A 19,947-nucleotide genomic window follows, 5' to 3' on the forward strand; every position below is an offset into this window, starting at 1 on the left:
TGCAGGACTCAATCCCAGGACCCTGAGATCATGACCTGAGCCGAAGGCAGAGGCTTAACCCACTTAGCTACCCAGGTGCCCTACCCCCCTACCTTAAGCTAGGTGTTAGATGACAACTGAGAGTAACTCTGGGCACCTGAAGTGATGGGTAGTGTTTTCCTTCCTTAGGGAGTCAGGAGTCAGGTAAAGGCTCATGGCTAGGAAGTTCTTATATTGAGTTGAAATAGCTTCCCTTTGGTTCCAGGCCTATGAACCTAAGGACCTGCACAAATCAGTCCATGGCTACCCTAAAGTACTATGTCCCAGAAGATCCTACTTGTCAGTGTTGTGTTCTCACTAGGGCAAAGCAAAGCTGGATGACCAGCTTCCTCCTTCTGGACATTATAGTCCCATTAATTTAACACTGGAGTGGAAAGTCCTAGTTACACCATATTGGCTTACAATTATATTAAATTGACATATAACATGACTATACTTAGACGTATGGTAACAAAAGTAAAGAAAAAGTTAAGTTTTTTGTAAATGAAGTTGCATGTCACATGAGATATTAAGAAAGCTGGATGTGATTTCACACAGCTTAATTTCAGCACCTACACTTTTAGATTTTATAAAAAGAAATGTATAAAGCAGAGGGTATATTTAACATATTTTGCAAACATCATTTAAGATTCTCCTATTTACAGATGGAAGATACTATTTTATTTTTCCACAGACAGAGAATTTTAAAGGTGTAATGTTTTATTTATTAAAAGAGAGCTGCATTTTATAAAAATGTGTACTCACAGCTTGAAGTGTTCCTGAATAAACAGGTTCATTTAGGAGGACATTATCTCCAGGATTAATGATCATTTCAAACACCTAACAAAAGAAGCATAGGTTAGTTTGGATAGTATTGTTTCCATTCTTAGATCCCTTATTCAGTTTGAGGATTCTAGGATTCTACAGTAGGAATTGGCAAATTTTCAGTGAAGTACAGATGGTACATATTCTGTGGGCCATAATATCTCCATTGCAACTATTTATCTCTGCCTCTAGAGTGAGACGGCTGCCAAAGACAATATACAAACCAATAGGTGTGGCTGAGTTCCCATAAATCTCTATTTATAGTCAGATGAGGGCTGGATTTGGCTCTCAAGCCACAGTTTCTCAAACTCTGTTCTAGGGTAAGATAACTGGTTTGGCTCGTAAAATTCATATATTTCTTTTATTCCTTCTTTGAAAATACATTGAATATTTACTGTAAGTCAAGCCTGTGCATGGTATGGAGACAAAATGATGAGCTTAGCAACATGGTTCTTATCCTCATGGAGCTACTCATCCAATGGGAAAGCCAGACACTAACCAAATAATTACCCAATTAAGTGTATATTTAAAAACAATGACAGGTGCTGTTAAGTATAGATGCAGAAGTTTTAAGGGCTCATTGTAGGAGGGGTTGGGCATCTGGGGACTTTGGGGGATCCGGGAAGGCTTCCTTGAGAAGTGATGAGTTGGTACAGAGGATCACAATAGGTACATTTTGAGAAACTGAAAGAATTCAGTGGCTTGAAGAGGAAATGTAAAGAGGAGGGTGGAGTGAGATCAGACAGAAGTAGGCAGAGAAACACCAGGTGGACGTTTAAGCCGCTTGAGGCGAGTAAGAATATCAGGTAGAGGCTGGGAAGGGGGAATCAGATTATCAGATATTCATGTTGGGAAGCTCATTCTGGCTTCATTATGAAAGAATGAAAGGTGAGTGGGAATGTATGTGTAAATTCTAGGGAAGCCTGAGGATTATCTGGGACCCTCCTGCTGCCATTTTGGGGAGAGATATGGGTATATAGCCTAACAGACAGTGATGATGGAACTGGAGAGGAGAACTGAGAAATACTTAGGAAATCCAAACCAACAGAACACAATTACGGATTACAGGGGAGTGATGAAGAGGAGGCACGAACAATGACTTGTCCTAGACTTCTGGCCACAGAGCTAGACAGATGGAGGGAGTGATGCTGTTTACTGAAAAACAGAACCACAAACCCTCAGAGAGAGGGACAAGGTGAGGAGGGTGTTTTGGTTTGAGATGCCTTTAAAACATTCTGTCATGGCACCAGGTAGACAGATGGGACACATGGATTTGGAAGGAGCTTGGAAGTTACTAGCATAGGATCAAGCACATGGGTGTGAATGGAGACACCCAGGGAGAGTTCATGGGTTCAGGGGAGAAGAGTTTTGAGGATGGAGCCTTGAGGAACTCTGATAAATGATGGATGTGCAGAGGAGGAGGACACTGCAAAGGCAGGCCAAACTGGGCCAATGAGGTATTGGGAGAAGCAGAGAAGAGTGTTTCAGAAAGGATGGTAAGATCAACAACGTGAAAGCATATTTAGAGGTTAGATAAGACAGGTTCCACAGATCTTAAGAGATTTTGCAGACAATATTATCTAGACAATAGATACTTCTCTCCTCAATCAAAGGGGGGTCCATTTTAATGAAATCTTACATAATTGATGGCATCATCTTTTCTTTCCTTGTGGTGTGTCACAATCTTCAGTTCAAGCCTCTCCTTCCTATCATTTTAACAACCTGCATCTCATGACAACAGTATGGGCATCAACTGAGATAGACATTCAGGCTTTTGTTTCCAATTTGGTCTATAAAGTTCCCTTCACCTTTTCCTTATGAGCTTTCAGCATTTTATGACAAACAGCATCCTCCTCCGAAATGTTTCTAAGTGATTCAGGCTTTAGAGGACATCCTAGGACCAAACAAATTACTTGGGTGGCATGTGTATTGTCAGTAAATCAAATGAAAATCTAATCACATATATTTTCCATGTCAATTGGGGAACATGAAAATGTCAAATATTCTAAATGAAAAGAAGGACTGTTTATTATCTGGTAGCACTGTTTAATAGAGGTAGACAGAGACACAGGTGCCTAATGCAACATCTATCTTAGAGAACAAAGTGGAAGGAATAGTAGACCAGATTCCCTTGAAGGCCTCTGTAATAAGCACGTCTGTAAGTAAATGAGTTATTGGTGTTTCTGGCCATCTATGCTATCTTTCTTTGTGTTATGATGGATGTTGCAACAGATAATGAAAAAATCATCTTGAGCATCGTTCTGAGAGAAAAGTTCATAGTATACTTCTTAAAAAATAATTTAATTAAAAAGAACTTTTTTCGTATTAATCTATAGAATCACAGATGTTTGTCTTCAAGCAAACACTCAAACAGTAGCTAATTCCCCCCTTTTCCCCAATTAAATACAAAAAGAGGGAGGAAAAATTATATTCTTATTACTTCAACACATTATTCTGTAAAAATAATTTAAAATTCACTAAGTAGATTGCAGCTTTTACATTTTCCTAAAAAGAAAAACAAAGCTACTCTGGTTTAACATAAATAAGAGTCCTTTTTAGTCTAGCTGTGAAGACTGAATATAGAGAATCTTTAACTGGGACTAATTATTCATGAAAAGGAAAAGAAAAAAGAACCAGAAGAGACTGAGAACCACTAATACAGTCTCTTGTGAAAACTCCCCAGGGGTGGTTATACATCTGTGGGCTTGCTGGAACCCAGGAGAGAGGCAGATGGAATGAGAGAGAAAGGGCACTGGGGAGGTTGGGGGGAGGTGTGGCGATAACAGGAGAACTAACCTAGAGAGAAGTCAGGTACAGGCACAGACCTAGATCTACAAAAGCACAGTCGAGGAGACCAGATGTAAGGAGTGGTGAGCACAGGTGTTGAACTAAGCAGGCAGGCAAAGGAATAACATTCCCTCTCAGGAGTATCAGGAATACACCTTCTAAAAAATTTTTAAAAAATTTGTTGAAGTAATGTGTTGAAGTAGTAAGAATATAATTTTTCCTCCCTCTTTTTGTATTTAATTGGGGAAAAGGGGGGAATTAGCTACTGTTTGAGTGTTTGCTTGAAGACAAACATTTGTGGTTCTAGTGAAACTTCATAACTACATAAATCAAAATGTAACCTGAATCTCTGAGCCAGATGACATTAAGCGGTGCTCATTAAGCTTCTGGTAGGACTTGAGTACTTCCTTAATGGGAATCTTGTTTAATGACTCATAGTTCTGGGACATTAACCACATGATCTACACTTAAGAAAAATCCGGTTGGTGAATGTCTTTAAGTTCCCCTTAAAACTCTACATAAAGACAAGATAGACTACCAGTAACTCATTAAACATGACCCTCTTATGTTTAGGTGAGAAATGACTCTATTTATGAAATATATTTGATTCTTAATGTGGGATTCCCTTTCCTTTCAGTCTTACCTTGCAAAGACCATCTTGGCTGCCAGCTGTTATGCATATGTCCATCTGTCCTTGACTGCTTGGATAATTGATGGTGGGAGGATTATGTAATTTTACTTGTAACTGTTTTAGCCAGGACAACAGCTCTGGGATTCTAAAGCATAAAACGTACTTTCAAATTTATAGTATTAAAAAACATAATAATTATAGTCAAGAATTAAATGGTAGCTTTATGCCAGGAACTTTATTCATTCAATTTAAAAATCCTCAAATGCTTTTTGCCAATATTAATAATGCTATTTAAAAGACAAGGCAACAGATTTAGAGATTAAGAAATTCACATAAAGTCAACCAGCTCAGATTAAATGAGCTGAGATAGGAATCTACATCTATCTTATTACAAAGCCTCTTCTCTTTCTTGTACATTAGAGTACTCACTGCATAATCTATTCTTTGTTCTAGGAAAATTTCCCTAGGCTACCTAGAAGTTCAGTCTCAAGATCTTTGTATCATGGAAAGAAAGGCCTATTGTACATATTACATATAATTCATATATAAATAATGTGTTATATTTCAATATACTTTTCTTTCACAGAACAAAGAAGACTTTAATAAAGTATAATTTAATTTTTAGGCACTCCATACATTACCCTTTATCATTGGAAGAAGATCAGCTAAGGAAAGTCATAAAGCATGTGTTTCAGCTTGCTTTTAAGAAATTAAAGACATCTGGGGACACCGGGGTGGCTCAGTTGGTTAAGCATCTGCCTTCAGCTCAGGTCCTGATCCTGGGGTCCTGGGATCCAGCCCAGGTTGGGCTCTGCTCAGTGGGCAGTTGGCTCTCCCTCTCCCTCTGCTCCTGCCCCCACTTGTTTTCTTTCTCCATCTCTCCCTCTCTCTCTCAAACAAATAAAATCTTAGAAAATATTAAAGACATCTGAACAGAGGGCAATATTTTTGCATAAGGGGTCTGCAACTATTAAGGGAACACAATAATTACAAAATTTCTCCCAAAATTTCTGCTGCTTCCTAAATTGTCCGTTTCCTCTTTTCTTCTAACCTGCTCTCTTCCCTTAGCTATCTCAATTTTTTTTTCCAGTCTCAGCTCCAACGGTATTTCCTTTGACAAGCCTTCTCTGAGTCTCCCCATTATTTAAAGTCAAGCAGTCACTGAGGAGGAAGCATTTAATAAACCTGTTGCTCTTAATTAATCTTTGAAAACGCTGCCCCAAACCTTCCTACCTGTGGAATACCCAGTTAAAAATGACACGTTACTTTATCAGGGGGCCTTAGGATGTTGCTTGTGAAAATGAACCAACAAAATTATGGTATCTTTTGATAACTACCCAGCACTTTGAGAATACTGAAGTGCCCTCTTCATCATCTCTTCATCAAATTGGATGGGCTTTCCATTTTTTATGGTGATAACAGCAGTCTTAAAAGGGAACGTGTTGGGGTTTGGTGATCCAGTAGCCAAGGAGATGACTGATTTCGGTGCCTTTATCCGTATCTCAGCTGTAACACACACAGAAGAGAAGAGGAAACATTTTCATTGAAGACTTTCATAAACAGAGGTAGCTCAATATCTTGCATTATGATCAACGAAACTGTAAAGCTGAACAATTTCTACTTTAAGAAATTCTATTTTTAAAATACTAGTCTAAAATAAACACATCAAGTTACTTTTTTCTGCACCTACCTCGCCGGCGGAGGAACAGAAGAATGGAGATGCCCAACTAGGGCAGAGCAACGAGCAAGTTAAGCAAAGTTAAGCAGTGACAGAAAACCCTCCTCTCTCCCATTTAGTGCCCACCGGCGCACCCGGCTCCAGGCCTTTCTCGCTGCTCTTCGGTTTCCCAGGCCCGCTCCACGCCGCCACATCTGCCCATGGTGCCTAACACCCACTCACCCTGCAGGAAGAGGCTTTCTAGAGGGCACACGCCCCCTCTCTTCCTAAGAGGGGTCCTCCAACAGCCCGGGTCTCTAATGCTGCTCCGGCTACCCTCGCGCCGAGATACCCGATCCCCCGCCTTCTGCTCCCACCCAGTTCTCAGAGAACAAAGTCCGTCCCTGTTTCAGGTGCGCGGGAGGGCACCGCCGCTGGAGGCTCCGCGAGAACCCCGCATCCCCGGAGGAGGGGCGCCGGCCCAGGACTCACTCGCGACTCGGATGGCAGAGGGCGTTCTCGCTGCGCTCGTGGCGGTGAGGAACCGTGAGTAGTTCATGTCTCTGACACTAGCGGAAAACTAGAAAAACGAAATAGCGGCGTCCAGTCGCGCCTCCGAACTCTGGGAACGCCACTCGCTCGGACCCACCCCGCCGTCGAAACGCCCCGGCTGGAGGCTGCGCGCCGCGTCTGGGTCCCGAGCGGCCCGGGGGCTGCTGGCACACCGGCACGGGGCTCCGCAGACGCAGCGCCGCTCGCACTCGCGGCCCGCACCCCGCACCCTCGGGCGGCCCCCTGGGCGGGGCGCGGTGCAGGTCCCGCCTCGCTGGGGGCCTGTCTCGCCGGCTCCCGCCCCGCGCCTCCGCCTATGACCGCCAGCCCTGCGCACCTCCCCACCGCGGGTGAGCGTCCACCGCGCAGGGCGAGCAGGGTGATGGCCCGCCGCGAGGCTTTTGCAGGCCAGAGCCTGAGTCCGTTCAAAGCGGGCCCGACTCTTGACCTCGCAGCTGGGAGTCACCGCAAGAGAGGTCGGGTTGGCGTGGACGCCGGCCTGAGACCTCGCCGAAGAGCTAGTTGCCGGGTGCGGGGCGGGGGGTGGGTGGGTGGGGGTGGGGTGGGGGAAGGAGAGGGGCGTGCCCCGGAAGTCTCCCGAGCCTAATCCTTGAGTGCCATCTGGTGGCTGCTTTGCAGCAGGCTTCCTAAACTGCGTTTGGTCGGCTAGGCCAATTCCGTGCAGCTTGTGCTTACCTGGAGTCTTCTGGCGCAGGAGCTGGTGCGTCTCACCCCAAGAAACACTGCTGTGTTTCATACTGATCTTTCCGAAAATACCTATAGCACTATCCCAGGAAGTCACCCAGGCGACCCAGATGATTTGCAACGATACTTTGTCCAAGATCTGAACATTTTAGAATGAGGACGGGAGTGTTGAAACAAATTTTGGAAGAATCACTCTGAGGGTCTCCTCAAATTTTACTGTGTTTCCTCCCCTTGGATTTTCTGACTATTCATTATGGACATCAGTTAGATGTAGGACTTAGATTAATCTCTCGGGGTCACTAACACAGTTTTCCCTGTGAGCTCTCAATGGGGGAAGATTTTGAGACAGCCCCTCTCTTTTATTCTTACATAGATATATGAGAGAGTTACTTATTTTTAACAAATTTTAACCTGGCTTCATTCATTCAGTAAACATTTATTGAATACATCCTGGATGAGTTTTGACATATTGTCAGAGGGCTCTCTTCTAGACAGAAATAGATTAGTCCAGGAGTCACTTCTATCCTTATCATGGTCCTGGCAACAAAAGGTTGAGATAACCCAGTGGAATCTTTATGCTGGCAGCTAAATACCAGAAGGGTATTTCTGGTGTTAGTAAATCCCATCTGATGGTTTACACCTGCGTGTCTTTGGAGAAGTTACTTTTTTGTGCATGAGTTTTCTCACAGAGTGGTCAGCAGGATTAAACCAAAGACTCCATATTAAGCACATGGGCACAGCACCTTCACATTTGTAAAAACACTTAATAAATGTTAGCTCTTATTATGAGTGGTTACGAAGTTTTTATATAAATACTCAGCCTCTAAAAATTTTTGGCTGGAGAAAGTACTTGGCAACTCTTAAGGCAAGTTGTGTCCTTAGTTAATTCATGAATACCTTAAGGATCTTTCTGAGATTGTCTATTTTAAAAAGGCTTGCCCCTGAATGTTTCTAGAAATTAGCTGGAGGAGCTCTAAATACATCTAAATAAAGTATAGATCTGGGTTGCATATGAAATGTAACTAGAAATATTGGTGTTACTGGAGACTGCAGCTTCTTTTTGGCTCCAATAAGTATGGTTCCCTCAGATGCTTAACAGAATCCTAAACTTCCCTTTGGTAGTTGGAAAGGGTAAAAACAGTCTGGAGTTTTGGGCTAAGAAAACATTCAAGACGAATTTTTGCAACCACGTGCATGCACAGTTCTATGATTCTTATAGTATCTATTATATAGATACTATATAATATATAGTATATACCCTTAATGGGGTGGCTGGGTGGCTCAGTGGGTTAAGCCTCTGCCTTTGGCTCAGGTCATGATCTCTGGATCCTGGGATTGAGCCTAGCATGGGGCTCTCGGCTCAGCAGGGAGCCTGTTTCTCCCTCTCTCTCTGCCTGCTGCTCTGCCTACTTGTGATCTCTCTCTCTGTCAAATAAATAAATAAAATCTTTAAAAAGAACAGTGCAGAACTAGGCACCCCTCACCCCCCATACCCACCCCATTAATAGAATACAATTCCTGGAACCCAAACTCAAGAGATTTAAGGCCATCAAGTCATAAGATACAGGTTCTCAACCTTAAACACTTTGCTGAATTTTTTTTGGGGGGGGGTTGCTGCCCTGGAGTTGGATAGGGGAGATGGCTGAGGGTGCTGATTGGAATAAGTGGGGTGATAATTAAGGCCAGGTACAAGAGCAGAGAACCGTCCCTTGAGGGAGGTCTAAAGGGAATGTACAGGACTGTAGGATTATGTTCAGAAAACTCAAGGCAGAAAATGGTTACTGTGATGGGAAAGGGTCAGGCAAGAGTTAAGTTAAGTTAGGGGCTTACCTGACAATCAGAAGCTGGAAATAGATTGCCAATGAAATCAAACAGACCAGACTTTAAATTTGTCAAGAGTGACTGCAGAAGGAATTCTCCTGCAGGAGTAAGACGAATGAGCAAGGTTCACATCTCAGTGCTGCCTTTTGAAAGTCTTGGCGTAGGACTGCCTGTGGATAGAATTAAAGGGCACAGTTCTTCTGGACCCAGTTATTCTTTAAACATTTACTGAGTGCTTGCTCTGTGCTAGGAACTGTAACAAATTAAAAAATATAAGACAAGTCTGGAAGAGCAAGTGTTTGCTGGTTGAGGGGTTAGCATTTTCATATAATTCAACATCCGTAGCTGATATACAAGCTGCTAAGGAAAGCAGAGAGAAGGTTGTGGCTCTTTCCAATGGACACAAGTTTCCCACTGGGTTAGAAGTATAAGCCTATAAGCCTCCTATTATGATCTGCATCATGCTCATAGTCTGAAATCAAACAGGGTCACACCTAGGCTAATTGTCATCTTTTACTACTTTCACTTAAAGGTTAAAGGTCATTACGGGAAGTCTTGGTCCTCACCTGACAGATTTAGCACAGAGCCTTTTCCATAATCTGTGAGAAAATCAAGTTTCAAAACACCAAATCTGTTCAAAGAAATGTTGCTGACGTTTCTGATTTGCATACTTTGGGGCTAGACTGTTGAGACAATTTTGGGTGATAAATGGAGATGGAAAATGTGTGTGTTTGGGGGCGCTGGTGTGGGAAAGTATATTATTATCTATTGTTGTGTGATGAGTTATCCTCAAACTTACCAGCTGTATTAATCTTCTGGGGTTTCCAGAACAAAATACCATAGGTTGAGTGGCTTAAACAACAGAAAATTATTTTTTCACAGTTCTGGAGGCTGGAAGTCCAAGGTCAAGATGTCAGCAGGGTGGGTTTCTCCTCTCCCTCTGTTTGGTGTTTATTCCTCCTCCTCCTCTTCTTCTTTTTTAAAGATTTTATTTATTTTTTTGACAGATGGAGAGACAGTGAGAGAGGGAACACAACCAGGGGCAGTGGGAGAGGGAGGAAGCAGGCTTCCCGTCGAGCAGGGAGCCTGATGTGGGGCTCAATCCCAGGACCCTGGGATCATGATCTGAACAGAAAGCAGATGCTTAATGACTAAGTCATCCAGGCACCCCGGTTTCTTCCTCTTCTTATAAGCACATCCATCATATTGGATTAAGGCCCCATCCTAACAGTCTCATTTAATCTTAATTACCTTTTTAAAGGTTCTGTCTCCAAACACAGTCACTTGAGGGGTTAGGGCTTCAACATCTGAATATAGGGTGGGGACACAGTCCATAATAACAGTTAAAACAGCAGATGCTTATCTCTTAATTTCTGTGGCTCAGGAATTCAGCAGCCCCTTAGCAGTCAGTTCCAGCTAGGGTGGTCCCAGGAAGTAGAGGTGAAGATAATGATTAGGGCTGAACTCATCTAAAAGCTTGTCTGGAACCAGGTGATTTGCCTCCAAAGTGGTTTATTCACATGTTGTGTTATTTTCCTAGGGCTGCTGGAACAGAAGACCCCAGACTTGATGGCTTAGAGCAGCAGAAATGTACCATCTCTGTTCTGGAGGCTAGAAGTGAAAGATCAAGGTGTTGGCAGGGTGATTCTTTTGGAGATCTGGGGGGGGAGAATCTATACCATGCCTCTCTCCTAGCTCATCGTTGTCTGTTGGCAGTCTGATGGTTGTGCTTGCCTTGTCCTGATCTCTGCCTTCATCTCCACATAGTGTTCTCCCTGTGTGCATGTCTCTTCCCTTTTTTATAAGAACATCAGTCATATTGGATTAGGGCTCATCTTAATGACTTTATTTTAACTTGATTACCTCCATAAGAGGTAGTTTATTTTAGACCTTATTTTACATAAGGTCATATTTTTAGGTAGTGTGGTACCTAAGTTAAGACTCCAACTAATCTTTTGTGGGGGTGGGGGAAGATACAATTTAACCCATAACACATGACTCTTGGCTGAAGACCTCTTGTTGGCTATCTGCAAGAGAACTCAGTTGCTTTCCACATGTACTTGTCCGTAGAGTTGCTTCAATGTCTTTATGACATGGGCAGCTGCTTCCCTCCGGTTGAGTGACTCAAGAGAGAAAGGAAGAGGCTTCAGTGCCTTCCATAACTGAGTCTTGGAAATCATACTATCACTTTTGCCATATTATGTTTATTAGAAATGATTCTTTGAGTCCAGGCCACTCTCAAAGAGGGGGATTCATGGTCTACTTTTTGAAGGAGCAAATGTCATGAAATCTGGATTTTTAAAAAATATATTTTATTTTTAAGTAATTTCTATACCCAACACGGGGCTCAAACTTACAACACCCAGACCAAGAGTCACATGCTCTACTTACTGAGCCAGCCAGGTTTCCCATAGACGTTTAAAACTACTGCAGATGGGATGCAGGGTTAGGTCAAATTAGACAGAAAATGTTAGTTAAGGTAGTGGAATAAAATTAAGGCAGGAATCAAGTCAGAGAGATTATATCTTTTCTAAATACCAGATCAGCCACTGAACACTCAAGGAAGGCGGAACTGAGTAGTTAGATAGCTAAGATTAGTTTCAGAGAAACTAAACAAAAGAGATGATTATACATAAAAATACAGGGGGCCTGGGTGGCTTAGTTGGTTAAGCCACTGCCTTCGGCTCAGGTCGTGATTCTGGAGTCCTGGGATTGAGTCCCGCATTGGGCTCTGTGCTCCACAGGGAGTCTGCTTCTCCCACTGACCTCTCTCATTTTCTCTTTCTCTCTCTCAAGTAAATAAATAAAAATAAAAAATCTTTAAAGAAAAAGTACAAAGAATTTTTTTGAGGAAGAAAGTGGTACCTGCAAAAAGGGGCGTTTTTGATTTCAGATACTGTATTTTTTAACTTTATAATTTTTATTTGGCTTTTTATAAAGTTTCTATTTTAATGTTGAGATCAATTATATTGTTCATCATTGTAAGGCCAAGGAAAACACTAATAGTTCGTTTAGCATTGTTTTACTTGCTTCTCTCAAATCCATGTCTGCTAATTGAAACATCTGGGTCATATCAAAGTTAATTTCCTTTGTTTTCTTGAGATGAATTCACATTCTTCTGGTCCTTAATTTATTGAATATTTTTGAATTCACCTTGGAATTGTGCTGTAAAGACTCTGAATTCTGCTATATGCCTCTGAAAGTATGGAATTTTTTCTTTCACCAGACAATTAACTTGGTTCAAATCACAGTATAATTTCTATCCCTTGGGTAGCAGTTCAAATTTCGGTTCAGCTGTTTTATCTTTAGCTGGACTGCTTTGAGTTTTTTCAGTGCATGAATTCTTTTTTTAAAATTTAATTCTTTTTTAAAAATTTAATTTAAAATTTTTTTCAGTGTTCCAAGATTCATTGTTTATGCACCACACCCAGTACACCATACAATCCGTGCCCTCTCCAATACCCACCACCTGGTTCCCCCAACCTCCCGGCCCCTGCCCCTTCAAACCCCTCAGATTGTTTTTCAGAGTCCATAGTCTCTCATGGTCCACCTCCCCTTCCAATTTCCCTCAACTCCCTTCTCCTCTCTAACTCCCCTTGTCCGCCATGCTATTTGTTATGCTCCACAAATAAGTGAAACCATATGATAATTGACTCTCTCTGCTTGACTTATTTCACTCAGCATAATCTCTTCCAGTCCCGTCCATGTTGCCAAAAAAGTTGGGTATTCATCCTTTCTGATGGAGGCATAATACTCCATAGTGTATATGGACCATATCTTCCTTATCCATTCGTCCATTGAAGGGCATCTTGGTTCTTTCCACAGTTTGGCGACCATGACTATTGCTGCTATAAACACTGGGGTACAGATGGCCCTTCTTTTCACTACCTCTGTATCTTTGGGGTAAATACCCAGTAGTGCAATTGCAGGGTCATAGGGAAGCTCTATTTTTAATTTCTTGAGGAATCTCCACACTGTTTTCCAAAGTGGCTGCACCAACTTGCATTCCCATGAACAGTATAAGAGGGTTCCCCTTTCTCCACATCCTCTCCAACACACGTTGTTTACTGTCTTGTTAATTTTGGCCATTCTAACTGGTATGAGGTGGTATCTCAGTATGGTTTTGATTTGAATCTCCCTGATGGCTAGAGATGATGAACATTTTTTCATGAGTCTGTCAGCTATTCACATGTCCTCTTTGGAGAGGTGTCTGTTCATGTCTTCTGCCCCATTTTTTGACATGATTATCTGTTTTGTGTGTGTTGAGTTTGAGGAGTACTTTGTAGATCTTGGATATCAGCCCTTTGTCTGTAGTGTCATTTGTGAATATCTTCTCCCATTCCGTGGGTTGCCTCTTTGTTTTATTGACTGTTTCCTTTGCTGTGCAGAAGCTTTTGATCTTGATGAAGTCCCAAAAGTTCATTTTTGCTTTTGTTTCCTTTGCCTTTGGAGATATATCTTGAAAGAAGTTGCTGTGGCTGATATCGAAGAGGTTACTGCCTATGTTCTCCTCTAGGATTCTGATGGATTCCTGTCTCACGATGAGGTCTTTTATCCATTTCGAGTTTATTCTTGTGTACAGTGTAAGAGAATGGTCGAGTTTCATTCTTCTACACATAGCTCAGGTATAGATTCCATCCAGATTCTTCAGGCTTTTGTTCACTCTCAAGGCTCCAGGTTTTCTTTTTTTCCTTCCCTCCCTCCCTTCCTCCCTTCCTTCTCTCATTTTGTGCAGAACTCCTCTCTGTTATCTTCAGGAGGTCTGGGTCCAGTATAAGCACACTTATTTATATCCAAAGTAGAAACCTATGGCTGCAGTCCTTTTAAAAGGACTATGTAATATATGGCAGTGAGTGATTTCGGCCTACACATAATTATCAGCTGTTTTCATTCTTATTATCAGCAGTATTAAATTAGAAATATTAATGATAATCAGTAATATTAATGATATAAGAGCAACCCGGAATATTCTGAAAAACCTTACTTAGAAAGGACTTTTTAAAACTTACTTATTTTTAAAAAATATTTTATTTATTTATTTGTCAGAGAGAGAGAGCACAAGCAGGCAGAGTGGCAGGTGGAGTGGCAGGCAGAGGCAGAGAGAGAAGCAGGCTCCCTGCTGAGCAAGGAGCCCAATTCGGGACTCAATCCCAGGACCCTGGGATCATGATCTAAGCTAAAGGGACAGGCTTAACCAACTGAGCCAGCCGGGCATCCCCAAAACTTACTTATTTTTTAAAGATTTTATTTATTTATTTGTCAGAGGTAGAGGGAGTGAGAGAAGGCACACAAGTTGGGGGGAGCAGCAGGCAGAGAGAGAAGCAGGCTCCCTGCTGAGCAAGGAGCCCAATGAGGACTCCATCTCAGGACCTTGGGATCATGACCTGAGTCGAAGGCAGATGCTTAACCTAGAAAGCATCCCTAAAAAAGATTTACCTTAAGGATTTCTCAGAACCCTAAGCGGACTCAATCTATTATATTATAAAGAATTACTAGATGTTTACTAAGTGTAAACTTGAGCCGAGTTTACTAAAACAACACAAAGTTCCTATTATTGATGAACAAGTATGTAAATGGGTATATTCAGCAGGTCCTATAAGTCAACAAATAATGATAGGACAATGTGAAAATTACAAATGTCTGAGCAAAGTACATGTATAAATCACACAGATGGCAGTGATTAATTTTAAAGGAGAGATTTCTCTCATTCAACATATTTACCACATGATCTGAGAGAGGTTTTAGACAGTCAAGTTTATTGGTAAGTATTCTGGGCTTAAAATCTGTAATAAGGAAAAGAAGGGCATACAATATTATCTCACTGTCCCAACTATTAGAACTATAACATAGACATAAACTCATAAAACAAACAGAAATTTTTGGTCTGAAGACTTTTTCTTTCTTTCTTTCTTTCTTTTTTTTTTTTTTTGTTAAGAAGTATGCAGGTGGCAGCTGAAGCAAGATTCAGAATAGACAACAAGGTATTATTCTTTTTGGTGAGTTGAAACCCCTCGATCAAGGGTTGATTTGAAAAATAATTGTTTGGCATTTCCTATATCCAGTGCTGTAATAAGCACTGGGAAGGGCTGAGAAGAAAAGCACACAGTGCTGTGATAGTATATAATGGTTCAGTGATGTCTCAGAAGGAGGCTGAAGGGAGACAGTCTTCTCAGGAAGTGATGTTTCTGCTGAGATCTAAAGGTTGAGTAGAGGGGTGCCTGGGTGGGATAGTCACTTAAGTGTCTTACTCTTGGTCTCCGTTTAGGTCTGATCTCAGGATTGGGAGATCAAGCCACAGGTCAGGCTCTGCACTCAGTGTGTAGTCTGCTTGAGTTTCTCCCTCCCCCTCCCTCTGTTCCTCCCTTTTCCTGCTCTCTCTCACTCTCTCAAATGAATCTTAAAAAAAAAAAAAAAAAAAAAGAGGCTGAGTAGAAGTAGGCAAATGTAGAGTGGATGAAAGGGAGAGCACTTCCAGTAGCAGAAACAGAATATGCAGTAGTTTCCTAGATAAGGAAATGTGGTATTTTCAAGGAAATGAAGGGAGGCTAGAAATTGAAGTGTTGAGTGGGAAGAGATGCAACTAGGGAGATGGGGTCAAATCAGACTGATTTTTGTAGGCTCTAGTCAAGATTTTAGTTCTTATCCCAACAGTAATGGCTCAGTTGGTTGGGTAATTATATATTTAATTCTATATTATGCATAATATAACATGCTGTAATCATATAATTATATAATATATAATAATATATAATTACTGTATATTATAGATAATAATATATAACATTACACAATAACATTTTTATATTGTATAATTATATAACATATAATTATATTGTTATGTAACATATAATATATAACACATTATGTTATATAATATATAATATAGATACCAATTATATAACATATAACATAACAACTAATATATTATACAATAGCATATTATATTGTATAATTATGTATTTGTATATATTTATAATTATATATTGTATAATTATATAATTATGTACATAATTATATATATGTATATTCCTTAATTAAAGAAATACTTTATTGCTACAAAATGCTAACCATCATCTGAGCTTTCAGTGAGTCCTAACATTTTTGCTAGTGGAGGGTCTTGCCTTGTTATGGGTGGTGGCTAACTGATCAGGGTGGTGGTTGCTGAAGGTTGGGGTGACTGTGGCAACTTTTTAAAATAAGACAGGGAAGTTTGCTGCATTGATTGACTCTTCCTTTCATGAAGATTTCTCTGTGGCATGTGATGCTGTTGAATAGCATTTTACTGGCAGTAGAACTTCTTTCAGAATTGAAGTCAATCCACTCAAACCCTGATGCTGCTCTATCAACTAAGTAGACATAGTATTCTCAATCCTTAGTTGTTATTTCAATAGTCTTCATAGCATCTTCACCAGGAGTAGATTCCTTCTCAAGAAACCACTTTCTTTGCTATCCATGGGAGACTTCTCATCCATTAGCTTTATCATGACATTGCAGCAATTCAGCCACAGCTTCAGGCTCCATTTTTTTTAAGTTTTTATTTTGATTCCAGTTAGTTGACATATAGCATTTTATTAGTATCAGGTGAACAATATAGTGATTCAACAATTCTATACATTACCCAGTGCTCATCATGAAAAGTGCACTCCTTAATCCCCGTGACCTATTTCATCCATCCCCTCATCCACCTCTCCTTGGGAACTATCAGTTTATTCTGTATAATTAAAAAAAGAAAAAGTCTGTTTCTTGCTTTGCCTCTCTCTTTTATTTTTTCCTCTTTCCTTGTTTGTTTTGTTTCTTAAATTCTATGTATGAGTGAAATCATGTGGTATTTGTCTTTCTCTGATTTCTTTTTTTAAAAGACTTTATTTTCATTTAGTTGACAGAGCATGAGAGAGCACAAGGAGTGGCAGAAGTAAGCTCCCCAATGAGCAGGGAGCCCGATGCGGGGTTCGATCCCAGGACTTTGGGATCATGATCTGATACAAAGATGCTCAACTAACTGAGCCACCCAAGCACCCAGTGACTGATTTATTTCAATTAACATTTTACTCTCTAGCTCTATACATGTCACTGTAAATGGCAAGATTTCATTTTTTAAGGGTGAATAGTATTCCACTGTATGTGTGGATATACACACACACACACTGGATGTATATATATTTATATATATACATACATATATATATATATATATATATATATATACATACATATATATATATATGAGATGTATATCTCATCTACTTTAACCGTTCTTTAGTAGATGGACATTTGTGTTGTTTCCATTTCTTGGCTATTGTAAACAATGCTGTTGTAAACATAAGGGTGCATGCGTCCCTTCGAATTAGTGTGCTTGTATTCTCTGGGCAAATACCCAAATTGTGCAATTGCTTGACCATAGGATAGTTGTATTTTTAACTTTTTAGGAACCTCCATACCATTTTCCACGTGGCTGCACCAGTTTGCATTCTCACCAACAGTGTACCAGTGTTCCTTTTCCTCCACACCTTCGCCAACACCTATTGTTTCTTGTGTTGTTGATTTTACAGGCTCCACTTTTAACTCTAGTTCTCTTGCTATTTCCACCACATCTGCAATTATTTCCTCCACTGAACTCTTGAATCCCTCAAAGTCATCCATGAGGGTTGGAATACACTTTTTCCAAACTGCTGTTTGGAAAACAGGTTAATGTTAATATTTGACCTCTTCTCATGAGTTATGAGTTTACATTTAGAATGGTGAATCCTTTCCAGAAGGTTTCGTTGAGTCACCCAGAGTCATCAGAAAAAACACTATCTGTGCCAACTGTAGCCTTATGAAATGTATTTCTTAAATAATAAGACTGGAAGTCAAATTAATCCTTGCTATATAGTCTACAGAATGGATGTTTTATTAGCAGACATGAAAACAACATGAATCTCATTGTCCATCTCCATCAGAGCTCTTGGCTGACCAGGTACCCTGTCAATGAGTAGTTATATTCTGAAGGGCATCTTTTTTTTCTGAGCAGTAAGTCTAAACAGTGGGCTTAAAATATTCATTAAGCCATATCATAAATAGATGTGCTGTTGTTCAGGCCTTGTTACTACATTTACAGAGCACAGACAGAGCAGATTAGCAGAATTCTTAAGGGCTATAGGATTTTTGAGTGATAAATGAACATTGGCTTCAGCTTAATGTCACCAGCTGCATTAAACCCAGCAGGAGAGTCAGCCTGTCCATTGAAGCTTTGAAGCCAGGCATTGACTTCTCTCCAGCTGTGAAAGTCCTAGATGGCATCTTTTTCCAATAGAAGGCTGTTTCATCTACACTGAAAATCTGTTGGTTAGTGTAGCCATCTTCATGAAGTATCTGAGCTAGAGCTTCTGGAAAGCTCATTGCAGCTTCTCCATCAGCACTTTGCTGCTTCACCTTGTATTTTTCTATTATGGAGATGGCTTCTTTCCTCAAATGTCATGGACCAAACTCTGCCAGCTTCCAAGTTTTCTTTGGCAGCCTCTTCACCTCTATCAGCCTTCACAGAATTGAAGAGGGGTGGCTCTCACTTTGGATTGGGCTTTGATTTAAGAGAATGTAGTGGCTGGTTCGATCTTGTATCCAGACCACTCAGACTTTTTCCACATCATCAATAAGGCTGTTTTGATATCTTATTTGTGTGCTCACTGGAGTAACACTTTTAATTTCCTTAAGAACTTTTCCTTTGGATTCAAAACTCTGCTAACTGTTTGACACTAGAGGCCTAGCTTTCAGTCTATCTCACCTGTTGATAGGTCTTCCTCGTAAAGCTTGATCATTTCTAGCTTCTGATTTAAAATGGAGACATGGGACTCTTCCTTTTACTTGATCACTTAGAAGCCATTGTAGGGCTATTAATTGGCCTCATTTCAATATTGTTGTGTCTCAGGAAATAGGGAGGCTTGAACACAGGAGGAGAGGAGGATAACAGTCGGTCAGTGGATCCGTCCGAACACATAACATTTATGAAGTTTGCTGTCTTGTATGCCTGCAGTCTGTAACACCTCCAAAACAATTACAATAGTAACACCAAAGATCCCTGATCACAGGTCACGATAATAAATAAAATAATAATGAAAAGTTTGAAGTACTATGAGAATTACCAAAATGTGACACAGAGACATGAAGTGAGCAAATGCTGTTGGGAAAATGATGCCAACAGACTTGCTTGATGCAGAGTTGTGACAGACCTTCAATTTATAAAAAATGCAGCTCTCTATGAAGCAAATTGAAGTGCAATAAAATGACGCATACCTATATTGAGTTAGGATCATAGGAGGAGGTTAGATTTGGGTGGTACTATTGTGAATTTCAAAGGAATGACAGTGATCCGATTAGTTTTACATACAGCAGAATACCAGAGCATGGAATGGTGGGCTTTGTTATCACAAGTGTATCAAGTGGCCCGGTTGTGAATGTAGAACAGGATTTGCATTAGTTTCTCTTGGTGTTTTGGGCAAGTAATAGGATAGTGGCAGAGAAAGAAAAGAGAAGAACCACAATCATGTTTATTGATAAAGATGAACTTCTCATCAGGGAAATACAAATCAAAACCACAATGAGAGATCACCTCACACCAGTCAGAACGGCTAAAATCAACAAGTCAGTCAATGACAGATGCTGGCGAGGATGTGGAGAAAGGGGAACCCTCCTACACTATTGGTGGGAATGCAAGCTGGTGCAGCCACTCTGGAAAACATCATGGAGGTTCCTCAAAATGTTGAAAATAGAACTGCCCTATGACCCAGCAATTGCACTACTGGGTATTTACCCTAAAGATACAAACGTAGTGATCCAAAGGGGCACGTGCACCCGAATGTTTATAGCAGCAATGTCCACAATAGCCAAACTATGGAAAGAACCTAGATGTCCATCAACAGACGAATGGATCAAGAAGATGTGGTATATATACACAATGGAATACTATGCAGCCATG

At 40.7% G+C, this 19,947-nt stretch overlaps 1 protein-coding gene and 1 long non-coding RNA gene across 3 annotated transcripts in view; one reads left to right on the forward strand and one right to left on the reverse strand.

Annotated features, from left to right (window-relative positions):
* The window catches only part of AADAT (aminoadipate aminotransferase), a 26,818-nt gene extending 17,706 nt beyond the window's left edge, over window positions 1-9,112 (reverse strand). Inside the window, exons 1-5 of one of the 2 annotated variants that reach the window (XM_059372061.1) lie at window positions 9,006-9,112; window positions 6,411-6,498; window positions 5,599-5,767; window positions 4,274-4,406; window positions 784-858 (exon numbers count right to left, since the gene is read on the reverse strand). In XM_059372061.1, the coding sequence (XP_059228044.1) occupies window positions 784-858; window positions 4,274-4,406; window positions 5,599-5,767; window positions 6,411-6,477 (444 nt within the window). In that variant the 5' untranslated portion in view covers window positions 6,478-6,498; window positions 9,006-9,112. Of the gene's footprint in view, window positions 1-783; window positions 859-4,273; window positions 4,407-5,598; window positions 5,768-6,410; window positions 6,499-6,807; window positions 7,013-9,005 lie in introns of those variants that run through there. The other variant, XM_059372056.1, reaches the window with a different exon arrangement.
* LOC131999271 (uncharacterized) overlaps window positions 6,380-19,947 on the forward strand; it is a 130,671-nt gene continuing 117,103 nt past the window's right edge. The window contains exon 1 of the long non-coding RNA XR_009399064.1: window positions 6,380-6,464. This is a non-coding gene — a long non-coding RNA (uncharacterized LOC131999271). The remainder of the gene's footprint in view (window positions 6,465-19,947) is intronic.

The sequence above is a fragment of the Mustela nigripes genome, chromosome 1 (assembly GCF_022355385.1).
Source record: "Mustela nigripes isolate SB6536 chromosome 1, MUSNIG.SB6536, whole genome shotgun sequence".
NCBI lineage: Eukaryota > Metazoa > Chordata > Mammalia > Carnivora > Mustelidae > Mustela > Mustela nigripes.